The sequence below is a fragment of the Lutra lutra genome, chromosome X (assembly GCF_902655055.1).
Source record: "Lutra lutra chromosome X, mLutLut1.2, whole genome shotgun sequence".
NCBI lineage: Eukaryota > Metazoa > Chordata > Mammalia > Carnivora > Mustelidae > Lutra > Lutra lutra.
Window position 1 is genome coordinate 21,242,970 of NC_062296.1, and position 21,955 is coordinate 21,264,924.

The 21,955-nt window shown below is 40.1% G+C and overlaps 1 protein-coding gene across 4 annotated transcripts in view; it reads right to left on the bottom strand.

Moving 5' to 3' along the window:
* OCRL (OCRL inositol polyphosphate-5-phosphatase) overlaps positions 1 to 21,528 on the bottom strand; it is a 54,133-nt gene extending 32,605 nt beyond the window's left edge. The window contains exons 1-9 of one of the 4 annotated variants that reach the window (XM_047716021.1): positions 21,261 to 21,528; positions 20,928 to 21,009; positions 14,891 to 14,970; positions 11,446 to 11,484; positions 2,948 to 3,058; positions 2,434 to 2,523; positions 1,656 to 1,701; positions 1,406 to 1,567; positions 23 to 124 (exon numbers count right to left, since the gene is read on the bottom strand). In XM_047716021.1, coding sequence (XP_047571977.1) covers positions 23 to 124; positions 1,406 to 1,567; positions 1,656 to 1,701; positions 2,434 to 2,523; positions 2,948 to 3,058; positions 11,446 to 11,484; positions 14,891 to 14,970; positions 20,928 to 21,009; positions 21,261 to 21,297 — 749 coding nt within the window. In that variant the 5' untranslated portion in view covers positions 21,298 to 21,528. Of the gene's footprint in view, positions 1 to 22; positions 125 to 1,405; positions 1,568 to 1,655; positions 1,777 to 2,433; positions 2,524 to 2,947; positions 3,059 to 11,445; positions 11,485 to 14,890; positions 14,971 to 20,927; positions 21,010 to 21,258 lie in introns of all 4 variants that reach the window. The other 3 variants (XM_047716020.1, XM_047716019.1, XM_047716018.1) reach the window with 3 other exon arrangements.
* Between the last annotated feature and the right edge of the window lie 427 nt (positions 21,529 to 21,955).

Consider the following 21,955-nt stretch of genomic DNA (forward strand, 5'->3'; position numbering starts at 1 on the left):
AAATTCCAGATGTGTTCTTTACCCAATACAGTAGATATCAGGAGGATTTGAATCACAGTTCAGCCAAGGTTCCAACTCACTATCTGGAGACTGGCCATTCACGTTCCACGTTCCAACAAAAAATCTAATACACAGCACAAAGAAATTATTTGAAAACGAGGGTTAAGTATGAACCATTGAAGTTCTCTCATCATTTTCATACAAGGGTATGTTCACAATAAACCAACATAATTTCTCAAAATGTTCTGCTATACATATAAGAAATGCTTTCACATGTAGAACACAAAGGCAGTGGGCTTAATTCTCTGAAGTTTACATTAGGTGAACCCACAGAAAGGAACCAAGTCTCTATTTTAAAAATGCAAAGTTAATTGCTCTACCACATTTCCTCTCAATTAAACTCCACCCAAACTTATACTTGGAGAGCTTGTGAATGGGAAAATGTTATTTCATGCTGTAAATACATCTAATGTGGATAACTGTTCCATAAGGAGCTGTAACTGAATCCAAAAACTCACTTCCTGAAGGATTACAAGGACATCTGTGTAGGAAATTCTGTTGAGGCAGATACAGTATTAAGGGGGATAGCAGAATATAACTGTCTTAACTGTTTACACACAAAAATAAGCATCATGGGGAATATGAGGAACTACAGGTTTTAGCATAGGAGATACGGTTATAATTGAATTAGGACAAATGAGGCACACTGGGATAGCAGATGGGACCAGAATCTTGGACTATTAAGGGTACGTGTTGTTCACAAACAACAAAGAGAGGTGTTGCTGCTTTGCACACCGGAATATACGCTAGGCCACACCACACACATTAGGTCCAGAAAAGATACCAATAAGTAAATGTGAAGTGAAAAATATGATACAGAGGAAAGAATCCAAGACAGACCTCTCAATCAAGAGCACTGGATGAAATTTTCTGTACTTAACTTACAAAAGTAAGTAAGTTAAGCTAGTGGTAAGAGCAGACATTGATCTTCTAATATTGGTGAGAAAAAATTCAGCAGGACAGAAAGATAAATACACTTGCTTAGGGAATGTGCTAGGGGATAATTCTCTTTGGTTTGGTTTGGTTCTGAGTGGCTAGAACCATTAGTAGACATAGTATCATTAGTAGTTAGAAAATGCAAGGGAAATTGTAGCATTTGTGTTATTTTGTACATTTATGTTATTGACAAATATAGAGACAGGGGCTTGAGCCAGCTGACCATTCCTTTTATTATGCTTTGATTATTAATTAAAATAATTAAAATTTTATTATTAAATTAAAATAAAAATAATTTTAATAAATAAAATTTATTAAATTAAAATAATAATTATTAATTAAAATAATACCTTAAAAAAACATATAGCCATTTGTATGCCATACCTCAGTAAGTAGAAGAGAGACTAACCTGAAATTCTGAATGTTGACATATTCTTTCTCTCGCTTTGCCAGGATATGTTTGATGAGGCCCTCCCGCTGTCCAGCCTGGGTATTTGGCACAAAGAGCTTCCGCATAGTGTTGGTCACTTTGGGCTGTTCCTTGTTAGAAGCTTCTTTGTCACGTGGAAGCCTAGCAAATAATGAGAATTTTAAAAGTGAAACTGCCTATAATAAAAAAAGTCTCCTAAATGGGAAACATGTTTTGACACAGGACTTACATTCTATTCACTGAAGGGGGTGGTGGAGGGGGTTCCCGATGAATCCCTGTAGGATGATTTTGTGAATTAATTTTCTTGTCCAAATTCATAGATGAAAAATTATCCTCAAATCCAAGAAGCCCTAGTACACAGAACCCAGAGTCAAAGGGGGAAAAAATAAAGATAACATCCATTTATCCAGGATAGACAGAGCTTTTCTTTGATCAGTGGTATTAATTTGATCACTATTTGCTCAATGGCATTACCAAATAGAGAGGTACCATAGGGATACCCTGAAAGACTTGACATACTAATTAGAACAATAACAAGTTATATTAATTTGGAATCTGAATATTAATAGCTAACATTTACTAAAGACTTAGCATAATGCCTGTTTGATATAAGGGATTATATCATTATCTCCTTTAATTATCATAAAGACCCATGAAGCCAGTACTATTAAAAATCTTCCCATGTTACAGAAAAAGAAATGGAAGCTCAGCATTGTTGAGTAAGTTGACCAAGGTTATACATTACTATCAAGTCACAAAATTGGGGTTTAAACCCAACCAGTTTGGCCCTGGAGCCTGCAATTTTTACCACACTGCTAAGCAGGCTCCCAAGGAGCTAACATGCCACAGAAAGGATCAAGAATGAACATCAGTCAATGGGCATGGACTCAGTAAAACCACTCCATAGCAGAAAGTGTCTGGGATTGACATTGTCTTATCTGTCCAGATGAAACCTATTTACTCTGCAATGATCAAAGGAACCAGGCAAAAGAGAATCTTTTCAGTACCTGAAAAAACAGAAGGTTTGTCCTTAGTGTCTAACTTCTGGTACCAGCTAGATGAGTCCTTTTGCTCTGGAACAAGAAGTTGTGACTGAGCTAGAGAGATAAAAGTCATGGTCAGAAACAGGGGAGCCCTTCACTGAGCCGGATTTATCATAATCAAAAGCAATTTACTCAGCGCTCCTCAAATGCAGGACCCAGCAGCACTCTTAAACGTAAAGGAAGAGACAAAGAGAGTGAGGGTAGCTCTGGGATCATCTGGGAGCAGAAGGAGGATGATAGTCTTCAGTAAGCTGTCCATGCCGTGACACTGAAGACTCTGGAAAAGGGCTCAGTGTCCTTATAGCTGAATAGACTTGTTCCCTAACCTAACCCTCGGTTCATTCCTGAAAGCGAAAAATCAGCACTGAAGACTGCAGGGGTGAGGTACTTTGCTAATGGCTGCTTGCCTCTGCATCAGCATGTCAGAATTTCACTGCCATTCAAAGAGCAGAAAGAAAACTTCTGAGTCTTGACTTACCTTCCTGAGCAGCAAGGACCTCCGAGAGGAACTTCAGACAGTGTTCCTCATCAGGGATTTCAAAGCGCCGCTCTCTGGTCCGATCTCCCTGAATCCGAATTTTGCAGCCACCTCAAAAGAAGTGAAATCCACACACATCTAACTATGGAATACATGCTTTCTTGGGGTCATACTCTCAACTTATCAGTTGAGCAGGAGAAGGTCCAGATCACAAAAATTCTAAGACCTCTAATGTAGGAAACATGCCTATAGGATCAGGGGATTGGGTAGGTGGGTAGGGGAACAATACGGGGTGGAAATCTAAAGGGCTGATGAACCGTGTCAATTATAGTGATATGATTCATACTAAAAACAGTTTTCCTATGTTCTGATATAGCTCCCCAATGTCAGTGCAGGGACCAAATTCTAACAAAAGATCACTTTCCCAACCACCCTCTTCCCATCTCCCAGTTGGAAATTCCTACCATTTCAAATCCAGATTATATAGTAAGAATATCTGAAGCATAAAGGGAATAAAGAAAACAAGATGGTTTGCTCCTGGGTATAGACTGTACTTAGGCAATTGAATTTACAAACTAATTTAAAAAGAAAAGAATAGTGGGATTGGTTTGAATTATTATGAAAAGAAGCATCTATACCTCATTACCCCAAGTAAAAAGTGCATGTTTTGAATAAATGTACAAAGCAATATAATGACCTATGACCAGGAGTGGTCTGGTTCAAGCATAGCCAATTGGAAAATAGTATAATTAGCAGCAAAGTGATCTAGGACATTAGTTTCTTTTGTATATAATATACTGTCTCCCTTTTTCTGGTGCCCTAGTTATATGTATCAGTCATCTGGATATGCTAATCCAGGAAACCTATGTGCTTGTTTATATTCTTATTTTAACTGATTTAGTACATATATTGCTTTCTCATGCCCCTGGAAACCGTAAGTTCCTTGAGAGCAAGAAGTGGGGCTACACATACAGGTAATCCAATACAACACTTATGATGAGCTCCTAGGGTTGTCTGGGACTGAAGGGCTTCTCAGGACTCAGGACTTTCAAAGCTAAGACTGGGAAAGTCCCAGGCAACCCAGGATGATTGGTTACTTTACTGGCAACAACGCTGTCAGACTTCACAGAGAAAAGGTATTTAATAGACAACTGTTGAACCAGACTCCCTCACACTTGTAAATGAAAGTGATGAGAAAATGAAATGAAAATCCTAGTTTCTTATGTTGGAAATCCACTTCTGAATCTCTTCCCTTTGCATTTCTTTATGTTTCTATCTTCATAGATTTAGTGATTAGAAGAAAAGAGATAAAAAAGAAAAATGTGAGAAAGAAGGCACCCAAGTGAACCACAGATAAGAACATTAGTGAGGGTGTTACCATAAGGAGAAGCAAAAACAAAGGGCATGAATAAAGGCTGTCAATTATCACAGCCTTGAAGATAGAGGGAAAAACTCCTTTGGGGCACAAACAGTCCTCCCTTTCTTGGATACTTTATATAAAAAATAGAAGAAAATTAAAAAATAAGTTTCTATCTGATATAAACTTAAACAAGAATACATAATCTCTCTCCCACAGTCCTTGAAAGATATATTTTAGCAAATATAAAAAATACACTGACTCATTTAACAGAAAATTCCAGAAATTGCTTACAAAATAACACTGGATACTCTCTCACCATGTTGCATAGGAAAGAAGACAAATATTACCCCATGACCCAACCTTCTACTATTTTTCCTTCCAAAACCCCCTAGCCTCTCTATAATCAACAAACTTCTCTGAACACTCCCTGTTCTCTCAGTAATTCTCTCAACAATCTCTTAATCTCTCAGCAATTCTCAATTATGGCTGCGTTAGAATTACCAGAGACATTTTTAGAAAATGGACATTTGGGTCCCACCCCAGCCCGATGAAGCAGAATCTCAGAGGGTGAGGCTCAGGCAATCTCTTAATCTCTCAGCAATTCTCAATTATGGCTGCGTTAGAATTACCAGAGACATTTTTAGAAAATGGACATTTGGGTCCCACCCCAGCCCGATGAAGCAGAATCTCAGAGGGTGAGGCTCAGGCACTGGTAGTTTTTATAATACTCTCCAAGTGAGGGGCGCCTGGGTGGCTCAGTGGGTTAAGCCGCTGCCTTCGGCTCAGGTCATGATCTCAGAGTCCTGGGATCGAGCCCCGCATCGGGCTCTCTGCTCAGCAGGGAGCCTGCTTCCTCCTCTCTCTCTGCCTGCCTCTCTGCCTGCTTGTGATCTCTCTGTCAAATAAATAAATAAAATCTTTAAAAAAAAAAAAACACCTCTCCAAGTGATTCTAACATGTATCCAAATTGAAAATCAAAGAGTCACCTGTGAAGCGGCTGGTCCCTGGATGATGTTTATGGTCTCTCACACCCTATGGAATTTAAGACTGCTGTCCTTATTTGTCCTAATGCCATCTCCAAACCATTCCCTCTTCTCCCTCAGGACAAATCCTTTTTCCTTTTAGGTTCACCCATTGGATTATACCAACTTTTTCCCTTCTCTCCTCCCTCTATGAGATCATGTACCATCCTCCCTACAACTTCTGAATCTACAATTCAATACCCAACTCCTAAGACTTTCTCTCCACTCAAACTCTTGCCTTAAATTTGGATTCCTTACAAATTAGTGTAGAAAACACAGTCAACATCTTCCACTTCCTCATCCAATGACCTTGGCTCACCATCTCAGCCACCTGCTCCTTCAGTCCCTACTGGGATTTCCCTCAGATATACTCTGAACCTTTTAATCATAGAAACCATCACCTCATAAATCTCTAATTGAAATATCCCATTCTGACCTGTTACTTCCAGCTTACTTGCTCATATGGGAACCTCCAGCCGACTGATCCCCTCTCTACTTTCTTACCATTCGCTAACTCCTGCTTTCACTTCCTATTTTGTCAAACAGATGTCATCATTAAACTCTGTTGCAAAAGTCCAGACCTGCCTTATCACCCTGTTCTTCCACAGCACCTACTGCTCACCATCCTGTTCCTCCTACCTGGTTAACTTTCAACCCTCAGAAATCCAACTGTCTTACTCCAGAGGGAGTAAACAAACATACACATACACCCCATTATAAAATGACTGCTAACCCCAACTGGGCCCTCTATGATAGGAAGTCATCTAAGTTTCCAGTCAACTAGTCTCCCACTACTATCTGGGACAACCATTTCACACCTCCTCAATTATCCTTAATTTTTGGATCCCCTTTTCTCAAACCCTCTCATTCCAAGTGGATTGCTTCACCTCATGCTTCAGAGAAAATGGAAGCCATCACATGGAAACCTACGTATTTGTACTCAAATTCTCCTTTCCATTCTAAGGAAGAGGAGTCCTCCTATCAAAGGCCACCTTCTCTTTGAATTATAATCCCTCCAATTCTCTCAGGAACCTTACATGCACGATCATTTCCTAGAAACCTCCCCCGAATATCTTTAACCTCCCTCTTTCACAGGCGCCTTCCCATTAGCATTAAATTGTATTCCAAATCCTATTTTATTATTTTTTAATTTCATTTTATTTTATTTCTTTTCAGTGTTCCAGAATTCATTGTTTATGCACTACACTATTTTAACAACAAAAAACCTTCCTAGACCCCGTATTTCCCTCCAACTCTAGTCTATCTCTACACTCCCCTCGACAACAGAGTTTTTTTTTTTAAGATTTTATTTATTTGTCAGAGAGAGAGAGAGAAAGAACAAGGAGGGGGAGCAGCAGGTGCAGGGGAAAGCAGGCTCCCTGCTGAGCAAGAAGCCTGATGTGGGACTCAATCCCAGGACCCTAGGATCATAACCTGAGCCAAAGACAGATGCTTAAACGACAGATGCTTAAACGACTGAGCCATCCCGGCATCCCTCACAGCAAAGCCTTTAAAAAAAAAAAAACACAGTCACTACTTACTCACGTCCTATTTCTCACATGAATCCATTCCAATATGACTTTGGCTCCCACAACCCTTTTAAAATATCTTTGTTAAGGTCACCAATAACCTCCAAATTGCTAAATCCAACAGATCCTCTTCAGTCATCTTATTTAGACCTATCAGCAGAAATCAATGGTTAACCATTCCTTGAATAATCTTTTCGAAAGGCTTCTCTGATACTATACTCATCTAGTTTGCCTCTCTCTGATCACTAATTTTTTAGCACCCTTTGAGGTATTTCCTCCTCTATCTACCCTTTTAAAAGCAGGGTTCCTTAGAGTTCAATCTAAAACTTTTCTTCCCATTTTCTATCAGCATTGTCCAATAGTAACCAATAATCACATGTGGCAAATGAGTACTTGAAATGTTAGTAGTATGACTGAAGAAATGAACTTCTCATTTTATTTCTAATTAATTTAAACAGGTACATGTAACTAGCAACTACCATATTTGATAGCACAGCTCTATGTCCAGTTGCATCATCTCTCATGGTTTCAAATACCATCTATGTGCTAGTGGCCCAAACCTTTCTTTTGAGCTTTGGATGCATACATTCAACTGTCAATTTATCACCTACAGTCAAATGTCTCAAATCTCAAACTAAACATAACTAAAACTGAATTCACAACCCCCTCAAAGGAAAACTTAATCCTTCCGCAAAGTTCTTATTTTTGCAAATGGTACCATCATCCACATTCATGCCAGTAACCTAAGATTCATCCTTGACACTTCTCTTCAACTCACTCCCTATGCCCAAACCAATCTCTGTTGATTTAATCTCCAAAAACATTTATCAAATCTGTCCACTTCTCTCCATTTATACTGCCACCATGCTCATATTCTAGATCTTAAAATCCTTTTTTTTTAAGTTCTTTTAAAGATTTTATTTATTCATTTGACAGAGAGAGAACACAAGCAGGAGGAGCAGCAGGCAGAGAGAAAGGGAGAAGCAGGCTCCCTGCTGAGCAAGGGGCCCAATGTGTGGCTCCATCCAAGGACCCAGGATCATGACCTGGGCTGAAGGCAGATGCTTAACCAACCGAGCCACCCAGGGACCCCAAGATTTATTTTAGAGAGAGTGTGTACATAAGCCAGGGGGCAGGGGGAGGAGGGGCAGAGGGAGAGGGAGAGAGAGAATCTCCAGTAGACTCCCCACCGAGCACAAAGCCCACTCAGCCAGATCCCATGACACTGAGAGCACAAACTGAGCCAAAATCAAGGGTCTGACACCCAACTGACTGAGCCACCCAGATGCTCCTCTAGCTTAAACTCCTAAAACAGCCTCCTAACTGGGTTCCATGCAAATGATGACACCCTGGCATAAAATCCTTCATATTCTTCCCATTTTTTAAATGTAAAAATCCAGATTCCTTAACATGGCTTACAAGATCTTACTGGATCTGGCCTTAGCCCATCCTAACTTGATGCCTAAGCCTTGTTCCAATCACCCTGGCCTTCTTTCACTTCAAAGAATGTGTCAAGCTACTTCCCCAATTGGGGGCCTTTACATATGTAGTTCCATTTACTTTTCTCTCCCCTATTTTTACCTCTGTCTTACTTAGCCCCTCTGGTCTCAATTTAAATGTCACTTAAAGAGGCCTTCCCTGACCACATCACGTAATTTAGTTAACTCTCTTATAAACTCTGTATTTCTCCTTGAGAGCATTTATCAAAACTGCAACTCTGTAAGTATCTATACCTATCAGTTCCAAGTCTGTTGTTCTGTACTGACTGATGGTATAACATGACTATATTGCTTTCTGATACATCCCTAGAGCCTAGCACAGTGCCTAGCACATAAAGGGTATTCACATTTCATAGAAAGAATTAATTCACTATAGGCATATAGTACCAAAAAGCACAGAAGCAAGAACAAAAGCAGGAGCAGCAATCTTATCTATGTTGTTCTCCACTGATTCTGCAGCACTTAGAACAGTGCCTGGCAAATAGAAGGCACTCAACAAGTATTTGTTAAATAATGAATAGTAAGGGAGGATTTAATATTAGGAAATTAGTATAATATAGTCCAAGAGGTCAAATAAGGAATAATAATATAATCATCTCTATAAATAGTATAAAGACATCTGATAAAATTCAATATACATTTATGATTTTAAAAACCACATAAACTTGAAATAAATGCAGTTTCTTAATATGGTTTTTTAAAAACCCTATCAAGTAAATATGCAATCATGTCCTCAACAATGAAGCACCATCTGAGGCATTCTTACTGAAAATAGGAGCTAAACAAGAATTATCATCATTATTTAATATTGGTCTTAAAATTCTCATTGGTAAAATGAGACATGAAGCAAAACTAATAGTTACAGGTACTAGAAAGGAGACAAAATTATTATTTGCAGATGATTAAGGCTGTCTATCAAAACCAACAAAATAAACAGCACCCCCCAAATTTTAAATATATTTCTATAAAGTGACTGGATAAAAGATAAATATCTAAAACCTGGTAACTATTAGTACAGTGATACACCATGTTCCTTGACGGTGTCTTAATTTTATAAAGGACTTAATTTAGTAAAATCTGGCACATACTTATGGTGAAATATTAGTCATTAAAAATCATGTTTTTAAATAATTTTAAATGACATGGAAAAAGCTCACAATATAAAGTTAAATGAAAATGCAATATAGAAACTACATATAAAGATTCCAATCATATAAAAACATAAAAGACTGGAAAGTGACACATAACAGTGTTACCTATAGCAGTGATCTCTAGATTGCAGGAACATAATTTCAATTTGATACTTCAAAGTTTTCTGAATTTTCCAAATTGTACATAATGAAGATATAATTATTACCTCAATAATAAGAAAAATATAAAATGTTTAATACCAACATCTAGACAATGGGAAAACATATTTACATTAAAATCAGGCCTGCCTAACAAACCCAGGGCCTCCCTCCTGCACATACTATATGCTTTAAAGGTTTATGTATGAAGCGCAAAGATCAAGACAGAATCTGGTTTCCTTGCAAATATTACTAAATGGGCAGAAATAACAAAGGATTTTATTCAAGTGGTTACTGATCCTGCTATGATCCAGTAACTCGAACCCAGGACAAAGCAACACATGGCTAATTTCTATGTAGGAAAAGGCAAAAGAACTAATGCTATAAATAGGTGTTTATAAGAGAAAAGGCACAGCTCAGTTTAACTTTTCAGCTTTGGCTCAAGTATCTATTTCTACGGGAACAGGACATTTTGGCATCTTATTTTGTCAGCAACGTCAGTCACTACTGAACTGCCTTTGCTCACATTTTGCTCTTTTAGTGCTGTTTCTGTCTTCTCCTTTGTAAACACAGTAAGATGTAGATAGTAAGTTATTTGCTCTCTTGGATACCTGCAGAAATCAGCAGCTGGGTTTATTTAGCTTTTTAGAACCAAACCTTAAGACTTCTAAAATCCACGACCAAAGAAAAGAATAATAAAACCCAAATCAGAAAAAGTCTAACTGAATTATTCAATACAAATTAATGGTAGCAAGGACAGGGACTGTTTCTAAACAAAATTATGTATAACCCATAGCCTCAAGGTAAGGGCTGAACCCCACTCATCCAAGGACTCAAGCAAGAGATAAGGCAACCAGTTTGATTTACATGCATGTGGTCACAAACGCCTTTCCATAGCAACCACTGAGTAGTCAAGGTAGCATTCAAGTGCCCGTTTTCTCCTCCCCATAACACAGCACAATTTGATGACAAACAGAGAACAGCTTGCACAGAAAGTCAATGACGATTTGCTTCAAACAGATAAAAATGAGAAAAGTGAAACAGTGAGAAGGAAGACTGTGTTCTTTCGGATGAAGGGATGCCTTGAGGGGATGGAGCTTAAATGAAAGACCAAAATTATTTTAAGTTAAAAGAGGTAGCCTGAGACAAGCAATCAATCAAACTGAGTCCCTCAGTACAAGGGGGACTCTATGGCCTCCCAAAATGATATAACGAATAAAGGAAACCATTATGATTTAATATGCAAAAATAAACAGTGAATGAGGAAAAAAAAATTAAAATATAATAGCAGTTAAAAAACAAAACCACTGGGTGGCTGGGTGGCTCAGTGGATTAAAGCCTCTGCCTTCGGCTCAGGTCATGGTCCCAGAGTCCTGGGATCGAGGCCCGCATCGGGCTCTCTGCTCAGCGGGGAGCCTGCTTCCTCCTCTCTCTCTGACTGCCTCTCTGCCTACTTGTGATCTATCTCTCTGTCAAATAAATAAATAAAATCTTAAAAAAAAAAACAAAAAAACAAAAAAAAACCCACTGATGCCAAAAATACTGACGGCTCAAAGAAGTTCAGCATTAGAGAAGCAGATCACCTCTTCAACTTTTTAAATTCTTGCCAGCCACCTGCTTTTTCTTATGTTTAGACTAAAAGTTTTTAGGGGGCAAACTTAACTTGTATGGCTCCCTTAAGAAAATGAAGAATACAGGATAAAATGGTAAAATCAAAATGTGCCCCAAAAGGGGTCTTAGTGGGTATTCAATTAAATATATGTTGAGTGAAAGTAAATTCCATTCAGAATGGTACTCACTGTTTGAAGCTATATCAATCAAAAGAGTTTCTTCTGCTTCTGAGGGAAAAGAACAAAGAACAGGATCAGGGACGAGAAAACCATTCATTACAACTAAAAAAGGTATATGCCCAAGTAAATAACTGTTTCTCTCAGTCACCACTCCGGGGTCTTAGAAAACATTTTAAAAAATCCTTTGCTTTTTTTGGTTAGCATTTTTAAAAATGGATTTTGGAAGCACTAGGTTCTAAAGATTATAAGCAATTCAACTAAAAGAAAACTAAACTGAACAAATAACCATATGGAACACCTCAAACCAAATTAAGGAACGGCAATAGTAGGCAACATAAACATGTTAATTCAAGCAAAGATGAATTTAATTCCCCTCAACTATAACATACTGATTTAATAGAATCTAACTGTGTCACTTAGTTAATTCTCTTTTTAAAAACGGTTTTATTTTTATGTGATTTCTACACCCAACATGGGGTTCAACACCGAGATCAAGAGTCAGTCATGGGGCACCTGGGTGGCTCAGTGGGTTAAAGCCTCTGCCTTCGGCTCAGGTCATGATCCCAGGGTCCTAGGATTGAGCCCCACATCGGGCTCTCTGCTCAGCGGGGAGCCTGCTTCCTTCTCTCTCTCTCTCTGCCTGCCTCTCTGCTTACTTGTAATCTCTGTCTGTCAAATAAATAAATAAAATCTTTAAAAAAAAAAAAAAAAGAGTCAGTCATATGCTCTACTAACTGAGCCAGCCAGGTGCCCCTAGATAATTCTTATAGAAAGCCAAGGTGCACCTGGGTGTTTCAGTTGGTTGAGCGTCCAACTCTTGATTTCAGTTCAGGTTATAATCTCAGGGTCATGGGAATGAGCCCCACATCTGCATCTGGCTCCATAGGGCTCTGTGGGCTCCGTGTGTGGGGCTCCCTCCACCTCTGCCCCTCCCCCCACTCTCTAAAAATTAACAAATTTTTAAAAATCTAAAAAAAAAAAGAAAAAAGCCATGGAAGTGACTGTAAAGGCCCAGAGGTGAATTACTTACTTAACTCAGATTTTGTCTCTGAAAACTTCCCAGTGATCTCATTTCTTCTGCCTCTGCCCCATTTAGGATCAGAGAATACCTTAAGCTCTTGACCTTCAGGCTATAATTAATACCTGAGATCTGGCCTATCACACCCAACAAGGAAGTATAAAACAGGGCAAAGCACAGTCTCCCAAGTTCAGTTCTATTTTCTCCCAGCTGGCTCTCCTGGACTTCCTTCCTTCCTTCCAGTGTCTAGATGCAACCCATCTCTTCTCTGACTTCCCTGGATTTGGCCAACAGCACCTGTAAGACCCTCCTGGCTAGTTGAACTCTGGGTACTGACTCCTTAGGATTAGCCTGGATCTACCTTGGCCAGATGGAGTAGTCTCAGCCTTTTCTAGATCCCTCACAAGCCTGGATTGTATATTTGGTCCCATTATTCAGCTACTACAGTAGCTACTCTAAGTAGTTGTCTGATATTAAAAAATAGCCTCAATATTCTCATTAGCATGAGACTAGCAAGGGACAATAGTGCATCAAGACATAAGTACTATAAATTTCTCACTGTTCTTCAGTAACTTTAATTATTTAAAACCAAGTATTGGGGTGCCTGGATGGCTCAGCTGGTTGGGTATCTGCCTTTGGCTTAGGCCATGGTCCTGGGGTCCTGGGATCAAGCCCAGCATCGAGATCCCTGCTCAGTGCGGAGCCTGCTTCTCCCTCTCCCTTTGCCCCTCCCCCTGCTTGTGGCTCTCTCACTCTCTCTCTCTCTCTCTCTCAAATAAATTTTTAAAAACTTTAAAAAAATAAATAAAAACCAAGTATTTATAGACTTATCAAAATAGATGCAACAGGTTGGGAAACAGAAAGGGTGTAAAAACAAGGAAGTAACGGTTCCTTTTGTTATGGGGAACTACGATGTGTGTACACACATATTTTCTTAGATTACAATCTAACAATCGACCATTTCCTATTAAAAGGAATACTAAGAGAAATAATGTAAAAAGAGGTTGTAGAAATAGTACAAAAAGGTACAGAGTTAATAGGATGCTAAAACTTACTGAGGTCATGGCTTTTCACCTCCTTAAAGGGCTAGGCATGTAATAAATGGTACTACACCCTGAAAAGTCAAATGACCATAGCAACTTACTGTGGCATGCAGATGTCTTGTTCAATATGTCCCTCTCACACAGTGCAAGCTAAATGGCTATGATTTCATTTTTCTATACAATGTGGATACTATTCATTGTAGGTTTTTTTAATTCTTAATATATATTTTCTTAAAAAGTCAGACCCATTTAGTATTTCTATTTACAGGAATAAATCCTAATAAGAGATATACAAGGAGCTTTATGTACAGAGATATTCATCACATTACTATTTAAACTAGCGAAAAAAAAAAACCCAAATGTCAAACATGGGAATAACTACACTATGGGCTATTCATAAAATGGCATATATATACCTATTAATAGCATGGAAAAGCAATCAGAATATGATGGCATAAAGAACACACAAAAAACTGCATATAGTATGAGTTCTGCCCACCCTAAAAGTTACATGTGTAGAAGAAAAAGAAAATGTTGGGTGTTTATCTCTGAAAGATAGGAATATACTTATTTGCTTTACACTTTTTCTGTCTTTTCAAACTTTCTACAGTATATGCATTACTTCTGTGATAAAAATAAGATTCTATGAAACTTAAGAAAAAAACCTATGCAAGGTAAGATTCAAAAAGCTACAGTTGATACAGAATGCTTCTTTCTGATGACGGCAATGAACCCACTGGAAACATAATGCATTTGTTCTCTAGTAATCAATTTCCCTTCTAGAGCAATGTGAGATAACAGAGGCAACAGCTCCCACACAAATCTCCCAAATTTTGGGTCTCACTGTAGCAGATGAAACAACAGATTTTCTGTTCTTTGACCCAAATTTGCAGGCAGGAAGCCAAATATTTCCTCCTTGGGAGTCAATTTTCTTATGATTCACCGATGTCAAGGTCTGAGAATCAGCACAATTGAGTGTAAGGTATTAAAATCTGGTAAGGCTTGTTGCCAAATGTTTTAATTTCGAATAGTGTGGGGAGAAAGTGATGAATGTGTGTGAATCCAAGTGACCTTGATACTTTACAATGAGCAGTGTGTTTGTTAAAACCAAGAATGTCATTTAGATCCAAACATAGGTCCATAAGCATAAAAGACTACCATCATAGGTAACAGACTACATACACCTCTAACCCCCAACGAGGGAAGCAGGTGATTGCATTTCAGTACAATCCTTCAGCACTCACAGACAAAGCATCATCTCAATAGTAGCTTAGTAATATTATTATTTTATGCAAAGAGTAATACATTTCATTTATGTGCAGTGACAAATTTAAATATGTATGGTATTACACGATGCAATAATGACCAGGGAAAAACACTGTAAAACTAGTACCTTGAACACATCTGAAGTGGCTATTTATAGGAATGATATCTTGAACATGCTGTTCCTTCTCGCACAACTGGATTATTAACCTAGGAAACAGAAGAATGCATCAAGGAATAACTACTGAAAAACTCAAACATTTAACAAAAAATATATTGCGTGTGTTACACAAATCTAGTCCATATTTATTAGACTTACTGCATCTCATTCCCTGGATCTGAGCATTGTGACAGCTAGAAATTGCTCTAGATCTAAGAGGGTATTAGTGATGATCAATATCTGAATACCACACTGTCCTCTGCCATAAAGAATATATAATAGACTATGTCCTAAACACAGCTTATGATCTTAAAAACAAGAATTATAGTGCATACACATTTATAGTATGCATAGCAGAGTGAAGAGTAGCTAAGTGTGAACTCCATGAAGGCAGACTATGGTTGTCTTTTCACCATAGTATTTCTATTTTTTTTTAGATTTTTATTTATTTATTTGACAGAGATTACAAGTAGGCAGAGGAGACAGGCAGAGAGAGAGGAGGAAGCAGGCTCCCCATCGAGCAGAGAGCCTGATGTGGGGCTCGATCCCAGGACCCTGGGACCATGACCTGAGCTGAAGGCAGAGGCTTTAATCCACAGAGCCACCCATTCACCATAGTATTTCTAGTACCTAGCATAGTGCCTAGAACTTAGCACTCAAGTTTGTTGAATAAATGAATTAGAAATTTCATAGATAAGCCTTCAGATTATATTCTCATGGCTTTTTCCAAACAATGGTTCTGTCTCTTCAAACAAGTAAATAGGTTCATGGAGAAGTACGAAGAGGTGTCCAGCCAGCTGGATCAGTTAAAACAACCCATGACCAACAGGGTAGCAGATATCACAACCAGGGCTTTTACATTCCTTGTGCTTTCACTCTGGCTTCCAACTTCATGCTGGTGTTTCTAGGTAAACAGGACTGAATTTGGCCCCCCAGTACGAAATGAAAGACTTCTAAATGTATTTCTACGTACTCCTGAAATATTAATTTTCATTTACTACTTATTCTTAGTGGCCCAGAATCAAGGGATGACCTATTGGTAAGCAACCATTCTGAATATCTCCTAGTTTCCCACAAATCAAGCAGTCTTCAGATGGTACTTTTTGCCAGAAACACTCTTCTTTTCTTCCTGAGACCTAACTCAAATATCACCTCCTCTTAGCAGCTTCTCTTAATTGTCCAAAGCAGAACCAGTACCCTAATCCTCTTTGTTTACCCCTCTAATAAAGCACAAACACCCTCCATTGCAGTTATATTTATTTCCCTCACTGATTTGAACTCCTTGAAAACAAAGACCTTATCATACTCAGTTTTGCTTCCTGCCTAATATAGATGCTCAATACTGGGTGAATAAATGAACCAGTTTAACTAAACTATAAACAGATAAATTTCTAAGCATAACTTGTTCAGCCTCTGACATTAAAAAGTGTCCTTGTTTTAAGGGGTTTTATTTCTAGTTTGTTGTCTTTTGGGGGGACTTGTTTTGGCTTTATGAATTTTTATTTCAAATGTGTTAACTTTAAAGGAGATAACATGGGGAAAGGAATTGCCTAGACAGAACTAAGTGGAAATAAAATATTAATGCTATCTTTCTGCTCTGATTCTGCTTACCTAATTTGCAAGGTTCCTATTTTAAGGTGATTAGAGGAATATGGGGCAAGCTCCTTTTTAAAAAAATATATTTATTTGTTTTAGAGAGAGAACATGTGTGCATGAGTGGGGGGAGGGGCAGGGGGAGAAGGAGAGAGAGACTCTCAAGCAGACTCCCCACTGAGCGCAGAGCTGGACATGGGGCTCAATCTCAGGATCCATGAGATCAGGACCCGAGCCAAAATCAAGAGCTGGATGGTTAACCAACTAAGCCACCACCCAGGTGCCCTTGGGCAGGCTCCTTTCAGCCTGCAAAGTTCGTAAGTTGAGCAGAAAGTTCTATAAAGCCAAATGAAGATCAGAAACTAGATAAAGACTGACAAAGCAAGAGTGAAGGAGGAAGAGCTGACTTTTGGGAAAATGAACACAAACCAATATAATCTCAAAGAAATGAAGATGAGAAATAAAGTGTTTGAGGGGTGCCTGGGTGGCTCAGTGGGTTAAAGCCTTCGGCTCAGGTCATGATTTCAGGGGTCCTGGGATCAAGCCCCGGCGTCTGGCTCTCTGCTCAGCAGGGAGCCTGCTTCCCTCCCCTCTCTCTGCCTTCTTCTCTGCCTACTTGTGATCTCTGTCAAATAAATAAAGAAATAAAAATCTTAGAAAAAAAAGTAATAGAGTGTTTGACATTGGCAGTAAAACTTTGACTGGACTGTACTGTGAAAAGCCATTATGAAGGTGCACCTGGTGGCTCAGTTGGTTAAGCGACTGCCTTTAGCTCAGGTCATGATTCTAAGGCCCTGGATCGAGTCCTGCATTGGGCTCCCTGCTCAGCTGGGAGTCTGCTTCTCCCTCTGCCCCTCTCCTGGCTCATTTTCTCTCTCTCTCTCAAAAATAAATGAATAAATAAAAATCTCCCAAAAAAGCCATCATGAAACAACATGAATGGACCTTGAGAGAAATATTATAAGTAAAATAAGTCAGAGAAAGACAAATACCATATGATCGCACTTATATGTAGAATCTTAAAACAAAACCCTGAAATCACAGATACAGAGAACAGATCAGTGGTTGTCAGGGGTACGGTATGGGTGAAATGGATCAAGGGGGGGTCAAAAGGTACGTATTACCAGTTATAAAATAAGTCATGGGTATGTAATGTATAGCATGGTGACTACTGTCAATAACACTGTATTGTATATTTGAAAGATACTAGGAGAGTAGATCTTAAAAATTCTTATAAGAAAAAAATCTGTAACTGTGTGGTGATGGGTATTAGCTAGATTATGACCATTTCACAATATATACAAATATTGAATCATTATGTTGTGCACCTGAAACATATTATGTCAAATATATCTCAATTTAAAAAGTGCAACCTCCTCAAAATCCATGACAAAACAAAGATAAACTTGGAATTTAAGTCAATTCCCCAATATCTACTATGTGTTAGCCACTAAATAAATTGTAGCAATAGGGCTAAAAATAAGTATAAAAAATTCTTCTTAGGGGCGCCTGGGAGGCTCAGTGGGTTAAAGCCTCTACCTTCGGCTCAGGTCATGATCCCAGGGTCCTGGGATCGAGCCCCACATCGGGCTCTCTGCTTATCAGGGAGCCTGCTTCCTCCTCTCTCTCTCTATGCCTGCCTCTCTGCCTACTTGTGATCTCTGTCTGTCAAATAAATAAAAATCTTTAAAAAAAATTCTTCTTAAATGTAATCATTACTTTCAGAACAGGAAGATGAAAAGTAATAGGTATATGGCAAAAAGAATGGAAATTAGAATTTGGTAGTTGTCAAACAGAAAAGTAACAGATTGTGAATATGAACTCGGCATTACTAAGAAATACTTTGATTAGTTCAAGGAAGGTTAAAGATGAAACAACACGTTGCATCATAATCCATTTTCCTTGAAAAAAAAAAGAATAGTGTTTGAGTCCCTATTTCAAAAAAAACCTCTTATTTTTATTATAATTTTACCCTCTCAACTAAATTTCTCCAGTGGTTGACAGGAGGAACCACAGAACTAAAGGTTATAACAGGCTTCAAGTTCTAAGAGAAAAAGCCCAAAAGTAAGAAAATTACTTGGAAGAAAAGTACTTGGAAGAATGCAAGTCAGAGAAGGTACCCATGAGACAAGAATCTGAGGATTACAGATTATATGACAGTATTAGGTACCAACAAATGATTTCAAAAGAAACTTCTCAGTGTAACTCTGAAATTCTACATGGGTTCACATCTCAGGTATGTTACTTCCTGTGAACAAGTGACTTAATCTCTCTGTGCCTCAGTTTCTTTATCTAGAAATGGAGGGATGATGATGAGACTATTATAATTTCACAGTAAACCTCACAGGATGGTTAAATGAACTAATTCATGGAAAGTACTTAGAAGAGTACCTGGCACATACCAAGCCGTAAAGTCTTAGTTGTTGCTATACCCTCGTACCTTAAACAGAAATGGAACATAAGATTTTGATTTATTTGTGGAGAGGACACAAATAGTCAGCAGAGCTGCCACTCCATTTGTTTTTTGTTTTTTTAGATTTTATTTATTTATTTGTCAGAGAGAGAGAGAGTGCAAAGCAGCGGGAGCAGCAGAGGCAGAGGGAAAAGCAGGCTTCCCACTGAGCAAGGAGCTCAATATGGGACTCAATCCCAAGACCCTGGGATCATGACCTGAGCCAAAGGCAGTCACTTAACCAACAGAGCCACCCAGGTGTCCCCCACTCCAAGTTTAAAAGTTCTTCTAGTACAGGAGGCCAGATGACACGAGGAATTATCTCGAGGCCAGCTGCTCACTTCAGTATTAGCTAACTACAGCTCTAAACCTATCAAACCAAGGAACCACATCCTATCTGTGGTCATTTCAACAGTGTAGCTCTTTTATTTAATCCTCCTAATTATGTTTTTACAGAAGAATAAACAGAAGTACAAAAAATTTACTGATTTACCCAAGGGTCACATCTTTTCACCCATTCTAGCCTTTGGAAGTGGCAGTGGTATTCCACTCTTCAATTCACTTTTCTATTGAATTTACTATTAAACTGGTCTTCCAGGGTTTGCTGAAATCTGGGAAAAGCAACATGAATTTACCACACCAACAGAGCTGACCAAACGGGACCTAGGGAAAAGCTACTTCATAAGCCCAACTGACATCCAGTTAGAGTGGCACCAAGAGACTCAGAAAAGAGAAGGCTAGGTTAGTGGGAATATCCTCTGTGTAAATTAGACAGCACAGACACACACTGGGTCTGAGCAATCTAAAAGCAGAGATTGAGAAAAACTGGTTTTAGGCCTAATTCAATGTTGGGAGAAGACAAGATTTGAGTGATCAATGATTTTTAAATTCTGATGTCAAGAAACCAATGAACAACCAAGGAAGGTGGCTTGGGCACACAGGGACAGGGCCCATGATATGTACTGGTCACCATGGACACTTTTAAGATGTGGCATTAGTGGAAAGGAGTGAGATCAGCAACTATAGTGATAGCTTATCAAAATAATCTTTTATTCAACAGTGTTTACTGAGCTTCTAAATGCAAGGCAGAATGGAAGGTTAACACACACTGACAAACTGCCAAATGTTTATATTTCTACACATTTCATTACTTTTTCTATCAGTCAAGTCAATAAGTGAGGCAGTTACTGGTGTACACTAAACCATTACTGAATTTATGATTATGCCTTCAAGCAAGTGGAATAGGGGGTGGGCAGACTGGAGGAACCAGTTGAATGCGATTAAGAAAAGGCACTTCTGGGGCGCCTGGGTGGCTCAGTGGGTTAAGCCGCTGCCTTCGGCTCAGGTCATGATCTCGGAGTCCTGGGATCGAGTCCTGCATCGGGCTCTCTGCTCAGCGGGGAGCCTGCTTCCTCCTGTCTCTCTGCCTGCCTCTCTGCCTGCTTGTGATCTCTCTCTGTCAGATGAATAAATAAAATCTTTAAAAAAAAAAAAAAAGAAAAGGCACTTCTGTAAGGCTAACAAGCCTTTCTATAACACTTTTACTTTTTGCAAACCATTTGAGCATTTATTATTCTTCCAGTTACAACTTCAAAGTCCATAAGGTAAAGGCAGTTAATGTTTTTATTTAACTGTTGAGGACACCAAAGCCCAGAAAACATTATTGACTTGCCCAAGGTTACACAACACATGTCAGTTGCAGAGGCAGGAACTAAAAACCCAGGCTTCCTGCTTCAGCGCCCGCCTGTTGAGTCCTTCCACTGAACCACACTGCTAGGAGCGATGAGGCGGCTTGGAAGTTGGGGACAAAGCCCCATGCCTACAGCACTCGCACTTCACACCTGGGCCTGAACCTGTTGCCCACGCAGCCTCAGGGGGAGGAGGGTGGGTGGCTTGTCGCGGCTTGGGGTTGGGAGGTAATGGCAGGCTCCCCTCCTCCGTGGGAATCAGGTGGTTACTTACTCATATTGCCCGTTCCTCTGGGCTAGCGTCAGGGCGCGGGGCTCCCGCAGAGTACCCTTCATCTCCATACCCTCGATAGTATGCAGGCAGTAGTCAAGGGTCTCCTCTAAATGAGCGGCCAGGCAGGGGTGGCGCGGTGCGGGTTAGAGGCTCCCATTCCTCCGCCCGCCCTCCCCACTGCCCAAGGCATCGCCTCCCGCGCCGGCCCCCTTCCCCCGGTCGGCTCGGCCCCGGCCCGACCGCACCCCAACCTCTCCACCGCGTTCCACAGTTCCCCCGACCCCCCGCCCGCCCGGCCCGGCCTTCCCTCCCCCTTCCCTCAAGCGGATACAACAAGGGGCTGTGCTCCAACCGGGAGCCGCGGCTCCATCCCGGCGGCCTCCGGGCTCAGTGGGGCTGCGGACTGCGGGCGGATCCGACGACACTGCCTCCCGTGTCCTCACCCACAGTCCTCAGCTGCGCGTCGTTTGAGGAACAGCACTGCGCATGGAACAGGGAACCCGGAGCCGGGAGCCGGAAACCGGGAGACGGGAGCCGAGAGCTGAGAGCCGGGAACAGGGAGCCGGGAGCAGGGAGCCGAGCCGAGAGCCGAGAGCCTGACCCGAGAGAGAGCGGCGTCTCGCGCCCCCGCCAGTTTTCCAGGCCGCCGCAGATTTCGCCCCCTGCGGCCAACCAGCGGAACTGCAGCGAGAGACCCGACGGACCGGGGGCGTCTCTACCACGTCCAGGGAGGATTGCGTTTTAAATGCTGCCTGTGACACAAGAATTGTTCTGTGGGCATCAAAGGTTACCATAGAAACAAAATACAGCTATATCTATGAGAGAACGCAAGTGTGATGGGCCGATAGGACCTACATCATCCAGTTAAAAAAAAATCGTTATTACAGTGATAACGCACTTGGTGGTTATCCTACCTCAAATGTTTTCCCATTCCCCTTCTTCCTTCCACCACCTAAATCTTTAGAAAGATCCCCAAAGCTCAGACCTTTATTCTTCCGTTGCGCCCCCTCCAGGTAATCTCTAAGCAG